This window comes from Oreochromis niloticus, linkage group LG12 (genome assembly GCF_001858045.2).
Source record: "Oreochromis niloticus isolate F11D_XX linkage group LG12, O_niloticus_UMD_NMBU, whole genome shotgun sequence".
Taxonomy (NCBI): Eukaryota; Metazoa; Chordata; class Actinopteri; order Cichliformes; family Cichlidae; genus Oreochromis; species Oreochromis niloticus.
In genome coordinates, this window is record NC_031977.2 from 7122785 (window position 1) to 7140814 (window position 18030).

The following is an 18030-nucleotide window of genomic DNA, read 5'->3' on the forward strand; positions in this document are numbered from 1 at the left end:
TTCTTCTCTTGTAGTTTTTTGACCACATAGCTGATTGTCTGGCTAACTATCTGGACAAGATGGGCATGAAGGACAAAAAGCTTCCTCTGGGCTTCACCTTCTCGTTTCCCTGCCAGCAGACTAAGTTGGATGAGGTGAGTGATTTAAAAGTTCTGCCCTCAAATCACAGATTTGGATGGATTTCAATAAAGTTTCAATTTCTGTTTGATTAGAACTCTTTTTTTTTTTCTGTGTTTCGATATATAAAGAGTTGAAATTGTTTAAAATAAATACAATTCTAAAATAACACAATTACTGTTACCATTTCAAGTTTGGCATTTTAGTTGTTTCTGAATGAGTCAGATTTTTGTTTTTGACCTCTTCAGAAGTTCAAACTGCTACCATACTTTAGATATCTCCTTTAAAGTGTTGCCTTTCCAGATCTGTGGCTCCTAACTGTAGCAGGGAGATATCTGGTTTTTAGAAACATCTTGTCTGTACACTTGGCTGGTCATCTGATAACCTTTCTTGTCTGGACCACCTCAGCGAGAAGAAGGGGATGCGGAGAGCAGCGGTGCTCTGCCGTTGCATGAACTGGGCCTTTATTTTTTGTTCTTTCAGGGTATTGAAAATAGTGTGAAGTTTCTCTAATGGTCCTCTGCTGTCAGCTTTTACATACAGCAGTCAGTGAGGGCTTCATCACACTACTGCTTTTCTTGGGTTATTACGTTGGCATTCTTTCTAACTCTTCTTTTGCTGTGCAAAAAGTGATGCGGTCCAGTCTGTGAGTATCTGGACACTTGCTCTTTGCGTTCTTGTTGGTTTATTTCTTTATTTTACTACATTAAAGTGCCAAGTCTCAGTTTGTGTAAGTAAGGGAACAGCTGTGTGTTATATGTAACAGTTTTAACACAACACATTTGCCATTATTATGACAGCTCACTTCACTCAGTAAGTTGCAAACATCTTCAACATTTACTGATATTGGAGTTTTCATCCTTGTTTCACATTCTCAGCAAGTGCTGTGCTCCTCAACTTAGAGCAATCATGCTAAAAAGCCCTTTGTTTGCTTTGGCCACATGTTTTTAATGCTTAATTGTATAATATTTAAAAAATCTAGCTGATTCTTAGCATGCACGATGCTTTTGTGTCCTTGTGCATTTTACCTGTTGCTTCCATCAGCAGTGAAATATTCAATAAATGGCAATATCGCAGTTCTAATTTGACATACAGCCAACCTCCTATGCTTTTCCAAAACCACCTGTATAATTAAAATAATGGTTTGGGTTATGAGACTTTTTTCCCCTTCAATTCAGTTTTTTCTCTTTCCATCTTTTTAAAGGAAGCTCATTTTCATTCATAAGTAGAAATTCGGTTTATGGAGGGTGGATGTTTTCATAAATTGGCCCTAAGCGTACATCTTCAGGAGCTTTTTTTTTCCCCCTGTGCACTCAAAAGGTTTTTTCTTTTTGTCCACCATGCAGAAGACTTCCTCAGCCTTTGCTATTTTCTACTTTGTCTGTGCACCCTTGTGCAACAGATGAAACAAACTGATGTCTCTTGTAGATTTTTTTTCTTTCTTTCTTTTTTTCTTTTCTTTCTTTTTTTTTTTTTTTTAGACAATTTGTTCTTCACGTTTTCACTTCTCAAATTGACAGATAACTCCACCTCAGCCTAATATCCAACCCTCACTCAGCTTGAACCCACAGGTGAGCACCGTCCTCTATAAACATATGTTGAAACGACACGCAGCTTCCTAAGAAGGTTTTAGCAAACTTCCGACACAGTTCAAGTACGTTCAAGTACTTTCAGACACAGTTTGGTGAAAGGGCTGAATCCTAAACGTGTACGTGCCTATATTAAAACTGAGACTTGGTACTTTAATGTTGTCTGTTATATTATTTTAGATTTAATGTGCAAACCTGTTTTTACAGTGAAGATGGTCACATGTCTTTGTGGCTATTGCAAAAATACGCAGTAAAACTGGTTGCAGCAGACATTTGAGGAGGCATTCAGTCTTCTGGTTTTTTTTTTTTTGGTTTTTTTTTTTACAAGATTTACTTTTTTTTTTTTTTTTTTTTAGACTAAAAGAACACAAAGTTCATACATTTTAAAAGTGAAATTATTAGTTAGCAGAAAATTACTTTGGCTTTTTTTTTTATTACCAGCTGCCAGTTGCCAAGTGACCTTTCCCGTTTCGTATTCCTCTGTAGTTTGTACTTGATGACTAACAGATAAAAAAATAAATGGGAAACACGAAGTTTCACAGTGCTGTGCTGAGTTCAAAATCTGAAATCATACCATCAACAGAAAGGTCACAGTCTCTTTTTGCCTGTGATGCACACAGTCCTGCACTGAATGTGTCACCTGAGGTAACATGTTCACTGTCACCACACATGACCTCAACACAAATCAAACTACTTAGTTTGGACTGTATATGGTGCCCAAGGTAATCCATAATTAGCTTGGACTGTGAACATATTTTAAAAGTCTTCATGGTGGACTGTCTCTGGGCAGAATATAATCCTTCCAGCTTGAAATTTCTTATTGATAATACTCATTAATTTTGCTCTGAATGAATGCTAGTTAGAATGAGCAGCTTTCATGTCCCAGACGTTTTACCAGGCTGTGTCATGGAAGTTTATAAAAAGATAAATGTTTATTTTTGCTTTTATAGGGTAATTACCACCTGCTCTTTATTTACTTTGCTGTTTTAAATGTCCACATTTTACAGGGAGGAGTTAGCATTTAGTCGTTGTCAGGTTAAGTTATTATAAACACAGTGTGCGTTGCCACCTGAGTTGGAGACTCTTAGAGCCAGCGATGAAGTGTGTTTCAGAATTTAGGTGATTTGTAAATCACTGTGGTTGATTCACTCAATCATTCTGTGAGTCGATGAGGTGTGTAACAACTCTGAGCAATATATCATGAAATTATTTTTTTATTGACTTGTCCTGTTGTTGTTTTTTTTCCATCTGCAGGCTGTTTTGATGTCTTGGACTAAAGGCTTCAGGTCAAGTGGGGTGGAAGGACACGATGTGGTCAGCCTTCTGAGAAAATCCATCAAGAAAAGAGGGGTAATTATCCAAATTTATAAACACTTGAACATTTGGAAAGGTATTGAAACCGTGCTAATTAAGTGTAGCTGCAGTTACATTCACTGGCCTGCCACTGTGTTAGGCACACCTTAGTAGTACTAGTTTGGACGTCCTTTTGCTTTCAGAACTTAATTCTTGATAGCATAGATTCAGCAATCGTCAGGAAACATTTTGGTCTGCACTCCCGTGATATCATCACAGTTTCTGCAGAATTGTCGGCTACATAGCTGTAACACAAATGTCCTGTTCCCCTGCATTCCATTCCCCTGCATGGTGACTGTGGAGGCCATTTGAGTACAGTGAAATCAGTGTCATATTCAAGAAAACCAATTTAGGATGATCTGAGCTTTGACACATGGCATGTTATCTTGTGGGAAGCAGCCATCAGAAGATGGGCACACTGTGTTCATACAGGGATGGACATGATCAGCAACAGTACTCAGGTACTGTGGTGTTAAAAGGAAGTTCAACGAGCAACTAACAAGAGGCCCACAGGGTGTAGAGCAGAAAACTCCACCCTTCTTTACACTCTTTTACAACTCTTTATGAACAGTTGTAAAGACAAGACAGGAGAAACACCCTTCAACCATGTTATGAATGTTGGTTTTTCATACTTTGTCCACCAGAGGCCACTGTGCAGCTTTCCTATTTGTATCATTTTTGAAACAGCATGAATACAACAGAAAGTTGAGACAGATATACTGTAGATCAGCGGTCCCCAACCCCCGGGCCATGGACCGGTACCGGCCCATGAGACGTTTGTTACCGGGCCACGAGCGTTGAGGCTCAGATGTGAAATGTATGGTTTTCAGGGTTTTAATCGTTTCTTAACGTTATTTATTTATTTATTTTTAATCGTTTTTATTGTTAACTCTGTTTCCCTGGGTCTTTTCCCATGTGTTATGAATAAATCTTTGATTTTCAGTACCGGTACTGGTATTATTTTGTTGTATTTATCCACGACACCTTAAAGTCTGGTCCGTGAAAATATTGTCGGACATAAACCGGTCCGTGGCGCAAAAAAGGTTGGGGACGACTGCTGTAGATCAGTGTTTCCCAACCTCTTGGAGCCACAGCACATATTTCACATTAGAAAAATCACATGGCACACCACCAAACAAAAATGTCACAAAAAGCATATTGATAATTTTTCCCTGCGCACCAGGCATAGTGGAATTGCCTCGGTTTGTCCCCAGTCTACATTTTTTGCTTTCACCTGACTACTATTCGTGCTAGGGCCTTCATCTGGGTCTGAATTTTCTCCAGGACCCAGGTCAGACTGACTAATTTCTTTTCAAATATTTATCTATTGCTATTGCATGCTGCGTTGTCTCACTCACAGCATGACTTTATGTAATTTCTTCTTCGTCTTCTTCTTCTTCTGTTTTACTGGCAGTTGGCAACCCATTTAATTAGAGCAGGTAGTTGTACTGCCCTCTAGTGTAAGAGAATGTAGTTGTTCTGCCAGTTACTCATGCCGGCCGTTTAGAGTACTAATCAGGTGGAACCAGATAATCTTCCACAGCACACCTGATCATTTCTCACGGCACACCTATTTGCCGCAGCACAGTGGTTGGGAAACACTGCTGTAGATGACAAATTTACAACTAAGGACTGCTAAATAATTACACGTAACACATAGTAGAAAAATCTTTTTATGTTTCATGTCCCGGGAAAAAAACCCCAAACCATTAGACAATATATCAGATTTTAAACTTTGCTGTGTAAATTGTAACCTCAGACCAGTCAGCGTGGCACCGACAGCTATGCTATGGTTAACGATGCCTAATGTATTAGCTGATTGGCACACTGAATATTTGCATTAACAGGAGTTTGAACAGGTGTACCTAATAACGTGGTTCATCAGTGTATATTCCTCAACCTGTAGGAAAAGATAGACTTGGGCACACATGAGAAACTCAGCATAGAGGTGTTGTTTCTCTGATCCTGTCTGATTATAGTGTGAGGAAACTTTGCAGCGTGATCTCAAAACACGCCTGACACCACAAGGCAAGCCTGCTCGTTTTACTCCACTGTTTCACGACCAAATCGTTCTAATCGTTAAATCCCACACGTCAAGAAGAAACATGCCCATCTTGACAGTGATCAAGATCATCCAACCACTGACTCCTTGTCACTGGTTGGATGATGAAGAGCATATAACAGAGCAGATGAGCAGATCAACCACTGGTTCTTACATCACTTCTCAAAGCCTTTCTAATTTCTTCAGTAAGCTGGCTGAAGTAGTGGAAAGACTCGGAACAACATGAGTAGACAAATGCAGACCACCAGCCTGATTTGTTCTGCTATGCATCTGCCACACTGTTTGCTGTGAGACTGTGATATGGTCAGACTTACCGATCAATGCAAACATGTCCGTGCAAGTTGATAATTTTCACGTATCCAGGGGCTTTATGAATCATCTTCATGAGCATGCATACATGAGGAAAAGGAGTAATGACTGAACCCAGTGCCAAAACTAGAGTTTATGGTGAATTCTGAGTATACGCGAAGCTTGGCTCACCTCAAACAAGATATTTAGTGTGTCTGTTGACAACAAACTTACAACTAATTCACACTGGCTCTTTTAAAGCAAAAAGTACAAATGGTACAATGTGAAAGTTTGCTTTGGTTTCTATGTGAACACACAGTGCCAAAGAGCATCCTAGTTAGAGCTCATATGCAAATCGTGTACTCTAAGGGAGGACTGATATTAAATAAATGGAGCAGATACAATAGAGCCTTCGCAATGTGAGTGCTCAGGCTCTTACAACTTGGAAGAAAAGGTCTTTTTGTGCAGGCTAACACTACATGCGTCTTGTGCAGGTGACCTGGGGTAATGACAACATGAGCTGCTGCATTGTGCTTTCAACGACATCAATGATACTTACAGCTATAAGTATGGAAGGTCATCCACAATAACTAAACAAATGTCCTCAGCAAACCTCAGCAAGAAAACATGTTTAGATAAAACACCTGAATAATGTCCTCATAAAAACTTAAAGATTGATTTCAGTTTAGTAAATTAAACAAAATGAAGTGCTGAAGTAAATCCACAATACTTTGATGCAAGAAGTAGTGAATTCAAATGGAGGCTTGTTTTAATAAATAGATTCTCGTTGCAGGACTTTGACATTGACATTGTGGCTGTGGTCAATGACACAGTGGGAACCATGATGACCTGTGGCTTTGATGACCGTCACTGTGAAGTTGGTCTCATTGTAGGTAAGTCTGATGTAGCAGTGACTATAAATGGATTATGAGGGTCAGTGAGACTTCTGCCACACAACAGTGATGTAACACCCATTAAACTGCATCTTAAGGGATAAACTGCTCCATCCGTTTTCTTCTTGGGTAAAAATATCGATGTTCATGATCAATAAAAAAAAAAAAGAAATCTTTTAATGCTGAAGGCCATAACATGTGGCACCCCATTGTTGCACTCAAAAAAGAAATTTCCATGGCCCTGCTGAAGTTTCTTATTCATCTCCATTCAGTTATTCAACGTTTCCTTTAATGGATTTCATTCAGATGCAGTTTCTGCTGCAAAGTATGATATTATTGTTATAGTATTTGTAACTTGTATTATAAAAAAATATATACAGAGTGGAATAGGTAGGTGGAGGAGAGGAGTGAGCACAGACGCTTTCACACTCATCTTGTAAATGTAATCTTAAATGTAGCCCATTAACCCCAGCCCACCTCTCAGTCAGCTGTTGTATTGTTACTGAGTTATTGTGGTGAAATCTCTTTTCTCAAGGAACGGGGACCAACGCTTGCTACATGGAGCAGATGAGGAACATTGGTGTTCTGGATGGTGATGAGGGGCGGATGTGTGTAAATACTGAGTGGGGTGCTTTTGGGGATGACGGGGCCCTGGAGGACCTACGTACTGACATTGACCGGGAACTGGACGCAGGCTCATTCAACCCTGGCAAGCAGCTGTGAGTGTGTTTGTTCTCACCTGACTTGGTATTAGATAAAACATTCCACGCTGGTGGCTTCACAGGCAGGCGGGTTTGAATTAGAAGTGACTCTCTCTGATTTCCATTCATGTGGGCATATTGAAATGCTTTGTCTGACTGCTTCACCTTTGTTGTTGTTGTTGCTGTTATTATGTAAATGACCTTTTTCATATACTAATTCAGAGTTCTGTCAAAAAAGTCAGTATGTCCTGGAACATTTGAGGTTTTGCAGACATGTGGGCACTTGTTCACTGTTTTGGACATGTGACAATCATGTAGGATCAAGTGAATAAGGCCTCAGTCACACAGGCCTAGAGATTGGTCCATGACCATCTGGCAACCACCGGTCGTGAGGGGAAAATGAATATTCAGCTCTGCTAATACTGGCCAGCTGCTCTCAGAGTAACAGTGAAAATGAAAAAAGCAATGCAAACTGGAAATGGAGCCCTTCAGCACTGCAGCCGGCAAGTTTCAAAAGGCAAAACTAACTATTTCTGGTTTATGTTTCTTTAAGTTTTACTGCTCTTTGGCTAGTTGTTGGAGTATTTGTACACAAACATGAAAAACTAAAGGTGACCTGCTTGGAGGTTTTTGGTGCAGCACCTTCTTTGCAACTGATTTCACCCAGCGATAGCCATCAACCTGCAGAAACCATTGGCAACCAGTCAGAAAAGCACATTTTCCCCTAGCAACCACTGGCTGTATCACATCCAGTATAGTGGAGCTCTTGATATCACATGAGAAACCTCAATAACAGGTCTAGGCCCAGACAGGGTTTAATGGGGTGAGGTGATGGATTTAAGTTTGCGTGACCTTAATTTCCAGTCACAATAAAGCTTACAGTGCATCACAGAGAGATTAAACAGTTCACATACTTCAACGAATGACTTTAATGCCTAATTGGTGGATCATTATTACCATGTAATTCTAAAACATAAATCAAACTTTTGCCAATCTTTGTAGTTCTGACTGTCTCACACTTGTCAAAAATTGTTATTTGTTTATGTCTAAAAACATAAAAATAATACTCTGCTGGAAAGGCAGTTTGCCTCAGCATTTCATTTGGGAACAGCTTTGTTATGTGTGCTGCTTACGACTAAGCAGCTCTGAGCTCTCCTTCTATCAGACACCTTGTAGCAGGGTTAATGTGTGCAGTGAGACTTTCAGCTGTTGAAATGAAGTGATCCCTGTTGCACCAACACTTGGCTGCATCGCCTGGCCTGTTTTTGTACCCCTACGCTGCATTGTGATAACTCAAGTAGGCTGTAAGTACTGGTTTATCTGTTCCGTCTCTGAAACATTGTAATCTGAAGAGCGATACACACAGAGATATTGCTGCAGTAATTCCCAAACTCTTAACTGCTACCTGCATTCACTGTCTAGCTTTGGTGGACACGGTCATTATATGTGTGTGAATGCACACACGTGACACATTATGATACAGAGTGTAGAGCTCGGAAGGAATCTTCAGGGAGGGTAACCTTGTTGTTTCATGTGCTCCTCTGAGCTTCCATTTGCACAGAATTCTTCTGTTAGTATACAAAGAACTCAGTGTTACATCTCTGACTTGCTCATTGTCTAGAACCCAGACAAACCTCTCAGGTCATCAGGTTCAGATCTTTTGCTGTTCCCAGAATCAGATCTCAGTCTGCTGAGGTTGCTTTCAGAGTGCTGCTCTTTGGAACAGGCTTCCTTATTGACTTGAGATCAATAACATCTGTGCTTAGATTCAAAATCACACTCAAAACCTTTTTGTTCACACAGGCTCAAAGTTAATGTGTTTTTGTTTTGTTTTGTTTTGCTGTTTTCACTGCCGTAAGTCATTTTAAACCTACACAGGTTTTTATGTTTTTATTTTCTGTGTTGAGCACACTGAGCTTATGTGTAATGAGATGTGCTGTGTAGATGAAATTGTCATTGCCATTGTTCAAGATGTTTTTATATAGTGAACTGCTCCTTGAATAACGTAAACAGAGAAAGAGAGCAGGAAGGTATGAACATATTTGTCAGCTAACTTAAACTATTCCATTAACAGGTAATTCATAATAATAATCAAAACGGCTGTACCAAATTAAGGCATTCTAATATAGTTAAGCATACTATGCTTCTTTTACCATTCTATGCTTCTTTCTTTAACCATTTCTAGGTGCTAGATACAGTTTCTTAGACATTTCTAGATTGGAATTTATTTCATTAGTTTAAATAACAGTGGAGGAGGAGGAGGAGGAGACCTGCTTAAGTGGGGATCTTTGCTAATTTGGAGGCACTCTGGTGTTTTTGCCTTTGCAGATTCAGTCATTACTGCTGATAATGACATCTTTTACAGATGTCATTATCTGTAAAAGATTTTAGCCGGAGCCAGTTTCTGGAGCTTGCACTTGTTTGCATTGTCTTGTCAGCACATAAATAATCAGTTGACACAGATAAAAAGCAGAGGTACAGCATGTAGGTTAAAAAAAGGTATTATTCAATTTCGGTTTGATTGAGCGAATGTTTATCTACCAAAGAGGTTCTGTATTGTTAATACATAGAAAGCACTGTATAAAACACATTTGACTTTGACCTCTCCTTCAAGGCTAGTCAATGAATCCTATGCTCAGTTATATAGTGCTATATAGTCCTTTTTAAAACTGTGCTTCTTATTGCCTTTGTTCGCATTGAAAACCTATAGACATGTAGGTGATGATACATGAGCATACTAAACATCACATTCTTTATTAGGACTTGTGATGTATATTACAGTAACAGCTTAATAACCATTTAAATACAAAACAATTTGAATGCATGCTCCTAATTATAGTTTTATTTTTGGAAAATAAAATAAACTTGTGTTAAACTTGATGTTTATGTCTCCATAAATTAAAAAAAAAAAAAGACTCAAAATTATGTCAGGTATATTGAAATAGTTTCAGTAGGGCAAATAACAAAAGTCTGAGCTTTTGCACTTGTTTTTACTGCACCATAAACTTCTTAAAGTAAATTTAAAAAGAACAAAGAAAACAAAATGAATGTATACAAAATAAAACTCTATTCCCTTAAAACTAACTGAGCTACCTTTCTGGAGGTTTGTGCTCTTAGTGCTTCATTTTATTATAACATTGTTACTGTATGTCAAAAAGTTGAAAAAACATACAACCAAGAGGTGTTCTAAATTTGTGCCTTTTTTTCAAATCAAAGAATGAGAATAGTTCTTGATAATATGTTTTGATGCTGCCTGCCTGCAAAATAACCTCCCAATAAACATCCCCCTGTTGCGCTTGAATAAGATAATCAGAAGATAAAACTGTCACACAGTTAAGTGTCTTATTCGTGGAACAAAATGAATGAGTCATTTATACAGACCATAACTAAAATAGGATCTTAAAAAAAATTAAAGCTATTTCACTTACTGCTGTCTCTCATTCTCTCGCTCAACCTCATACAAGGAAAAGAAAAAAGACAAGTTTGCTTCAAGATTTGCTTTTAAAATGTCAAAAATGTGTCTTCTCTCAGCAAAGAATTCAGGATAGGTGAAATGTTCATTTTGTTAGAAAAGGAGAGAAGAGGTGCAATGCGCCAATTTTTGGGTTTTCTTTTCTTTGCATTTTAACAGATGCTGATGAAACATCAGATAAACAGCCTGTGATGGAGCTCGGTAGACGAGCCTGTTCATCAACATAATAAACAGCTGATATTTTTACCGAAGTGTTAATTATCAGTTTTGATTGTTTATTTCCCAAAAGAAGTAAAAAAAAAAAAAGAAGAAGAAAGAAAACAACTGGAAATGTCACACAGATGGCATTTTTGCACCTCGCTTGCATGTTGTTGTCAGATTTTGATTTCTGCTAGAAGAGTGTGACGGCTTGTTTAGAAGTTTCTGATTTCTGAAACATTGTTGGCTTCATGAAGAGGCTTCCAGAGTTCACATTTCAATAGTTGAGGGTCTGTCCAGCTTTCTGTGGTCTCCTTCTGTATTTGTTTCTGCATGTGTAGATGTACATAAATAGACCTCATCATATTTTATTTATAAATATATGTATATGATGTTGTTTTGCTCCTCATTTTTTTCATGTTGCATGCAGGTTTGAGAAGATGATCAGTGGGATGTACATGGGGGAACTGGTACGTCTCATTTTGGTAAAGATGGCCAGATCACAGCTGCTGTTCCAGGGCAAGACTACGTCAGAGCTCCTCACCACCGGACACTTCAGCACCAGCCACATCTATGCAATCGAGAATGACAAGTTAGTTTTTCTGTGTGTGTGTGTGTGTGTGTGTGTGTGTGTGTGCACCGTGACACTGCATTCTGAGATATCTCTCAGCTGACAGATTAAATGCAAACCTGTTGAACATTATGTTAGTAGTAATGAGCTATGCCAGGAACATCTGACACTCTGCACACCTGAGTTAGTCTGTTAAATGTTCAATGTTAAATGTTAAAAGTTCATGACAGCACAAAGAAAAAGGCTGAACAATTATAGCTTCATTGGACGGCTCTTTGGTCTAAAAATAACATGGCAACACTGCTGACTGCTTTTTAAAGTTGCATAGGTTGGGTGGGATGACTGTAGTCAGGAGGTAGAGCAGGTCATGTGCTAATTGACACTCCGATGCATCAGAGTGTGAATGTATGCATTATATAAGCAGATAAGAATCAGTCCATTCACCATTCGGATGAAGCTCATTCATGCAACAGGAGCCCAATCACAGCAAGAAATCTCTAACAGAATGGCGGAAGTGTTGCATAAATGAGTGCCGATTGTCACGATTATGTATTTATTCTAGTGACCAATAATATTTTTAATGTACACTGCTTGCACATCTGTGAACAGAAAGTAGTCCTTCTTATTCACCCAAACTTTCAACAAAATTAAATCAACAGGGCATTACTTTACATACATTTTAATGCATGATCACTCATATTCATTTAGGCTACGTCCACACGTACACGGGTATTTTTGAAAACGGAGATTTTCCGTTTTCGTTTTAAAAAATAATCCTGTCCACACGTAAACGCAGAAATGAAGGAAAACGCTGCTAGGAACATGCCAAAGCAGCAGGTGGCGATATATTCCTAACCGTGTAGAAATGTTGGCCAATCAGAAGTCTAGAAGCCTCGGTGGGAAATAGTAAATAAAGATGGGGCATAGAAGCAGAACCGAGTCATATGTGTGGAGGGACAGTAACTGTGTGTGTATATGTAAGCATTTAAACACCGCAGAGAGTACAATTAACGGTAACAGTATTGTAGAAATTAATTTCACCGAAACAATAACGTGGCGCACAGTGTGACGTCAAAAAAGGCGCACACCTATGACGCTGCGTTTTCTCCGTTTTCCTCGTCCACACGTAAATGCAAAAACGGAGTTTTCGAAAATATCCACCCTGGCAGGCGTTTTTAGAAATCTCCGTTTTCAGTGACCGAAAACGCCGTTTACGTGTGGACGAAAGGTGCAAACGCATAGAAAAATCTGCGTTTTCAAAAATACCCGGGTACGTGTGGACGTAGCCTTAATTGCAGGAAGCCAAAATTGAGATTCTAATTTGCTTCAAGTTATTGTGGCTGAAAGTTGTTTCAGACATCACTGAATACTGGGGTGAACTGCATAGTAGTCTTGTGTAAACGTCCTCACATGGCTCTATTTGCATATAATTTCCATCGCTTCTGTTTTGTTAGATTTTTTATTTTTATGTTTATTTTTGGGTGGATTGAGTCAAAATATTAGTTATTTATAACCAGTGTTGGGTAAGTTACTTTAAATTAGTAACTTAGTTACATTACTAGTTACTTCTCTAAAAAAGTAACTCAGTTACTTCAAGTTACTCGTTACTTTCAAAGTAACTAGTTACTAGGGAAAGTAACTTTGGTTTTACTCAGAATTCTCTTGTTAATGTGTTGCTTCCGTAACTGGATACCCAGCAAGATTACCAGTCTTCTAGCTTGCTTACTTGCCACAAGTGCACTGTGCCACCTACCAATAGAAAGGAAAAAATAATGTGCACATTTCCACGAGAGAAATCCCACGCCTGGACCGTCGTTGACTGCCGCCATGATTCTAGCCTGCTTTTTACATCCAACACAAAAACTGCAGTCGTGGTGCTTTTGATTGTACTCAGAACTTGGAAATTCTGCCTTCTGAATAGGAAGATGTAGGTAACACCAGACTGCAGATGAGCTGCATACAGACCTGGACTGGGACAAAAAAATTGTCCCGGGCATTTTGACTAGAGACCGGCCCACCATTATAGGAAAAATCATAAAGCCTTTGAATGAAAACAAACACTGTTGTGACAGTGATGTGCACTGTTCTGATGGTATATATGTATCAATCTATCAATTGTTTGTTGTAAGACTCAGATAATTATTTTTTTAAAAGCGAGACATTTTAAATGAGAATAATAAAGAAAAGTATTTCCTTGTGCCCCCCTTTCCCTGTTAATGCCCTACCTGCCCCCCTGGCAAAACTTTGCTAGACCCGCCCCTGCACAGTTACCAGCTGTCAGCTACATAGAAAAGGATGCTGGTGTTATTTGTCTCTCAGAAACAGTTCATAACTTCCCTTCAACTCATTCATGTCACCTAAAAGGTAAACCTGTTTCTCCATCACCTGTTCAGCTCTGATGATTCAGTAAGGACATCTCCTGGTTTCATCTGCATGTTTCCCTCTCACCAGATAACCAAACCGATATCATGACCAGCAGCTTTACAGCTGTGGCTCCAGCAAACATCAGCTGATACTAGAAATTAATATTAAATAAATTCTAACAACAGCTGATCAAGCTTAAACGTGCTGCTGTTGTTTAACGCGACATCCGCTGGTTTCCTCTTTCTGGCGCAAAGTGGGCGATAAATAAACAAGAGAGAAAAGCTGATCAGCTGATCATTGATCAGTTTCGTGATTGAAGTAGAAACAGGAGAGAATGAGAGAAGAAGAGGCAGCTGTGCAGCTTCAGCTTTGTGTCTTTTTCATTGTAGCTGAAGTCCGGGACAAACTGTGTTCCTTTTCACCTCAGTACGAAACGCGTAATATTTTCTCTGAATACCAGACGATTCTGTTTTTTAGGGGACGGTTGGCAACTCTAATAATTAACCGTATGAACAAAATAAAGTTCAACATCAGTAACATAGCACCCACACAGCTGTATAGAAACTCCGTCATGCTAGCTAGCACGCAGTACGAAAATGTCAGCATACCGAAAATAAACTCCACCTAAACTTGGTTTATATCTGACTCCGATAGACTGCAGGTCATAACTTCTTACCTGAAGTTCAGTTCACCTGACACGCGGACCGGCGGCCGCTTCGGGTCTCTCCTCTTGCCTCCCTTTTCCTTCATCCACCTGCTGGCCTCCATCACTTGCTAATGTTATTGAATCTGTGGAAGCTCCGCGATATCCACCACACGAAGTAACGAGTAACGAGCCTATCTAAATCCCAGTAACGAGTAACGCGTTCCTGGTTTTGGCATAATAACTAGTTACCGTGCTCGTTACCACAATAATAACGTAGTTACTGTAACGCGTTACTTAATAACGCGTTAGTCCCAACACTGTTTATAACTAAATATGTGAACAAGTGATGTTTAACATCAAATACATGTTTAGTGGGTCTTTCAAAGTTTCTTGAACAGAAATCTTCCCCAACAGCAAAGTAGAAGTACAGCATACAGGGAAGAGAAAACCATCTCACAGAACACACAGTCCATTTCCTGAAAGTTTATTATTCTTTTATTGCTTTCTGGTAAATAATCTATTAATAGGTCTTCATTAGTAAGTTTAATTCTGATTTTGAATGTTCACAAGCAGTGGGCAGGGATTAGTAATTGCTAGTAATTAAAAATGTGCTGTGAAGCTCGAGGATAAAGAAGGAAGAGGCGTACAACCCAAAGAACACCTTCCCCACACTGAAACACGATGGTGGTAGTGTGATGGTTGTGATCATTTAGTTTGTCTGGAACTGAAAATCTCATCAAGGTGGAAGGAATCATCAAAAAGGATATGTGCAGATTTTTGGAAAAACGGCAAACAAACCTGTAGCAGTGAGCACCAAAGCTGAGATCCTCCCTTTGTCTCCCAACACCACAACGACCCCAAAACACACATCTCTCCTGGTGGAGAACTACCTCCAGACGAACAAAGTGACTCTTACTGACTGGCCTACATAGAGCCCTGACCTGAATCAAAATTGAAAATCTGTGGGATGAACTGAAGACTCAGATCCATGCCAGGAAAACATAAAATGTGGAGGAGCTTAAAAGATTTGCAAAGGAAATATGTAGTTGTTGAAAACTACAGCAAATGAGCATGGAGGCTAATAATTCTGATAACTGTTAGTTTTTGGTTTTTGTGAAATCATTATGTTTCTGTATGCAAAGTAAAATAATGTGAGCATCTATAATAATCTAGGATGTTTGGAACAGCTGTTAGTTTGCCCTTTTAGTTTTTATGGGGAGGCTAATAATTCTGTCCTCAAGCTCTTCTTCTATTCTTCACATTAATTTCTTGACTTTCCTTCCTGCAGAGATGAGGAAGGTATTGCTAGTGCTGAGAAGATACTTCGTAGCCTGGGGTTGGACCCGTCGGTTGAGGACTGCATAGCAACTCGGAGGGTGTGTCAGATTGTATCCACTCGGGCCGCACACCTGTGCGCTTCCTCTCTAGCATCGGTGCTGCGACAGATCCGGGATAACAAAGCTGCCGAGAAGTTGCGTGTCACTATTGGAGTGGATGGCTCTGTTTACAAGAATCATCCAGAGTAAGTGGATCACTTCTGTTATGGTGGTTCTCGCCAACAGATTCATGACTTTGATCTGTGTCATTGGCACGTTTTGCTGTGGCTGTGGCTATGTTTGTCACTTCACATCACGTTTTTACTATTCATTCTGTGTGCCTGCATGTCCCTGAGACAAAGAATATAAGAGCATAAAGACAAGTCTGAGGGAGGTGATCTCAGTGAACAGCTATAATCTCCACATGTTTGCTCTGTGTGATTAGAAATAAGTCAGACAAACAGCTTAAAGACTGAATGGTGGAAGGATGTATACATGATAAAGGAGCATCATCATGTTCACTTATAACATAACAGAGAAAAATCCATCTATAAGAACTGTTGTTTAGAAATTGTGCTCTTAAAGTGAGTCCTTATCTTTCTGTCCCTTTTTTTTAAAAGGGACAGAAAATTGCTGCAAGCTGAATTGCCTACAACTTCCCATTTCCAGGTTTCCTAGCTGGCTTGATTATGCACCGCTTTTAGTGTAACTGAAAATGATAATCCATAAAATATACACCTTGCCATTGTGTGGGGGGTTTTTTTGTGTTTTTTTTGTTTGTTTTTTTGACAGGAAGAGTGCATTCAAGAGAGAAAACTGCAACCAGACAAAGCAACCACCAGTTTTGGTGTTGTTCAAAAAATGAGCAATCCTAAATAATGCATTGTTTTTACAGTCTATGAAGAAAAGTGCTAGAAAGAAGCTAATGGGCACAGTTGATTCTATTTGTGCGACACATTTCATTTTAAATTTAAAAGTTTGCGGTGATCAAATATATCTAGTGGAAATGTCACCAAGATCTTCTCCAGATTCATCAGTTAAAGTGGACAGTATGTATGAAAAAATGATTCATTACAGTTTTGGTGTCTGTGTGCGTTCCTTGGCAGAGATCATAAGCATGACTTTACCATATACTCAGGTATAAGAAGTGGCTACACAATGTTAAGTTGTTTGGGTCCACGTGTACAAGTCAAAAAGGAATAACAGAAGACAGAAACCATGGGGACTTAACCAAATGTGTGTCTTTTCCAGGTTTTCCAGGAGGCTCAACAAAATGGTTCGTCGACTTGTACCCGACTGCGATGTGCGTTTTTTGCAGTCGCAGGATGGTAGTGGGAAGGGTGCAGCTATGGTGACTGCGGTGGCCTTCCGACTTGCCAACCAAAATGCTGAGCGGCAGCGCATCCTCGACACCCTGCGCTTGAGTCGCGAACAGCTGCTGGAAGTAAAGAGGCGATTCAGCGAGGAGATGACCCGAGGTCTGTCAAAGCAAACCCACCAGCAGGCCAGCATCAAGATGCTTCCCACTTACGTCCGATCCACTCCCGACGGATCAGGTAGGTTTAACCCCACCTCCCCCAAGCTCTGGCTTGTTTTTGAGACAAGGTTTCTTTTTTTTTTAATATAATGAGTTAATGTCTTTTATACCTCAACAGAACATGGCGATTTCTTGGCTTTGGACCTTGGAGGCTCCAGCTTTCGAGTGCTTCTGGTGCGAGTGCGAAGTGGAACAAAACGCAGTGTTGATATGCAACAGAAGATCTACAGTATCCCGCAGGAAATCATGCAAGGCACAGGAGAAGAGGTAGTGCTTCAACTGAAGCTGACTGACAGAAAGCTACTTGTGATTAAGAGCTAAATTAAGGCCAAATGTTAGCTAGAACTTGCCATGTCAAAGCACAGTACTGTGGATGTTTGCAAAAGTGATGCGTTGTATTTTGTTACCTCACAATATTCCTTTTAATTTTGTTTTTTGTTTTGTTTTTTTCTAGCTGTTCAACCATATTGTGGACTGCATGGCTGACTTTTTGGAATACATGGGCATGAAAGGAGCATCTTTACCTTTGGGTTTTACGTTCTCCTTCCCCTGTGATCAAACCAAACTTGATGAGGTAATTTTTTGTGTTCATGTAAATGAGCTATAATTTATATGAGGTCATCTTGGTGCCTTTCATCAAAAACTTTGATACTTTTTATTCCAGCAAAAACCCACCATTGGTCTACGTCAGTATGAGTTTAGACTGAATAAAAAACTAAGTAAACTTCATGATTCAGTAGTTGTAACTTGATGTAATCATTTTCTGAATGACTTGTATCAATCTCCCACCTCACTGTGGAGGAATTTTGCCCACCCCTCTTTACAGCATTGCTTCAGTTCATTGAGCTTCGCAGATAGTTGTTTCATTCAGTTCTCATGAGGTCCCACCGTAGCATCTGGGCTTTGACTTGGCCATTGGAACA

General features: G+C 39.5%; 1 protein-coding gene across 2 annotated transcripts in view; it reads left to right on the forward strand.

The window, feature by feature from the left end:
• hk2 (hexokinase 2) overlaps positions 1-18030 on the forward strand; it is a 44408-nt gene that overhangs the window by 11343 nt on the left and 15035 nt on the right. The window contains exons 4-13 of one of the 2 annotated variants that reach the window (XM_019365942.2): positions 15-134; positions 1638-1688; positions 2961-3056; positions 6203-6302; positions 6838-7021; positions 11104-11265; positions 15543-15776; positions 16822-17126; positions 17226-17374; positions 17562-17681. In XM_019365942.2, the coding sequence (XP_019221487.1) occupies positions 15-134; positions 1638-1688; positions 2961-3056; positions 6203-6302; positions 6838-7021; positions 11104-11265; positions 15543-15776; positions 16822-17126; positions 17226-17374; positions 17562-17681 (1521 nt within the window). The remainder of the gene's footprint in view (positions 1-14; positions 135-1637; positions 1689-2960; positions 3057-6202; positions 6303-6837; positions 7022-11103; positions 11266-15542; positions 15777-16821; positions 17127-17225; positions 17375-17561; positions 17682-18030) is intronic. The other variant, XM_003448615.5, reaches the window with a different exon arrangement.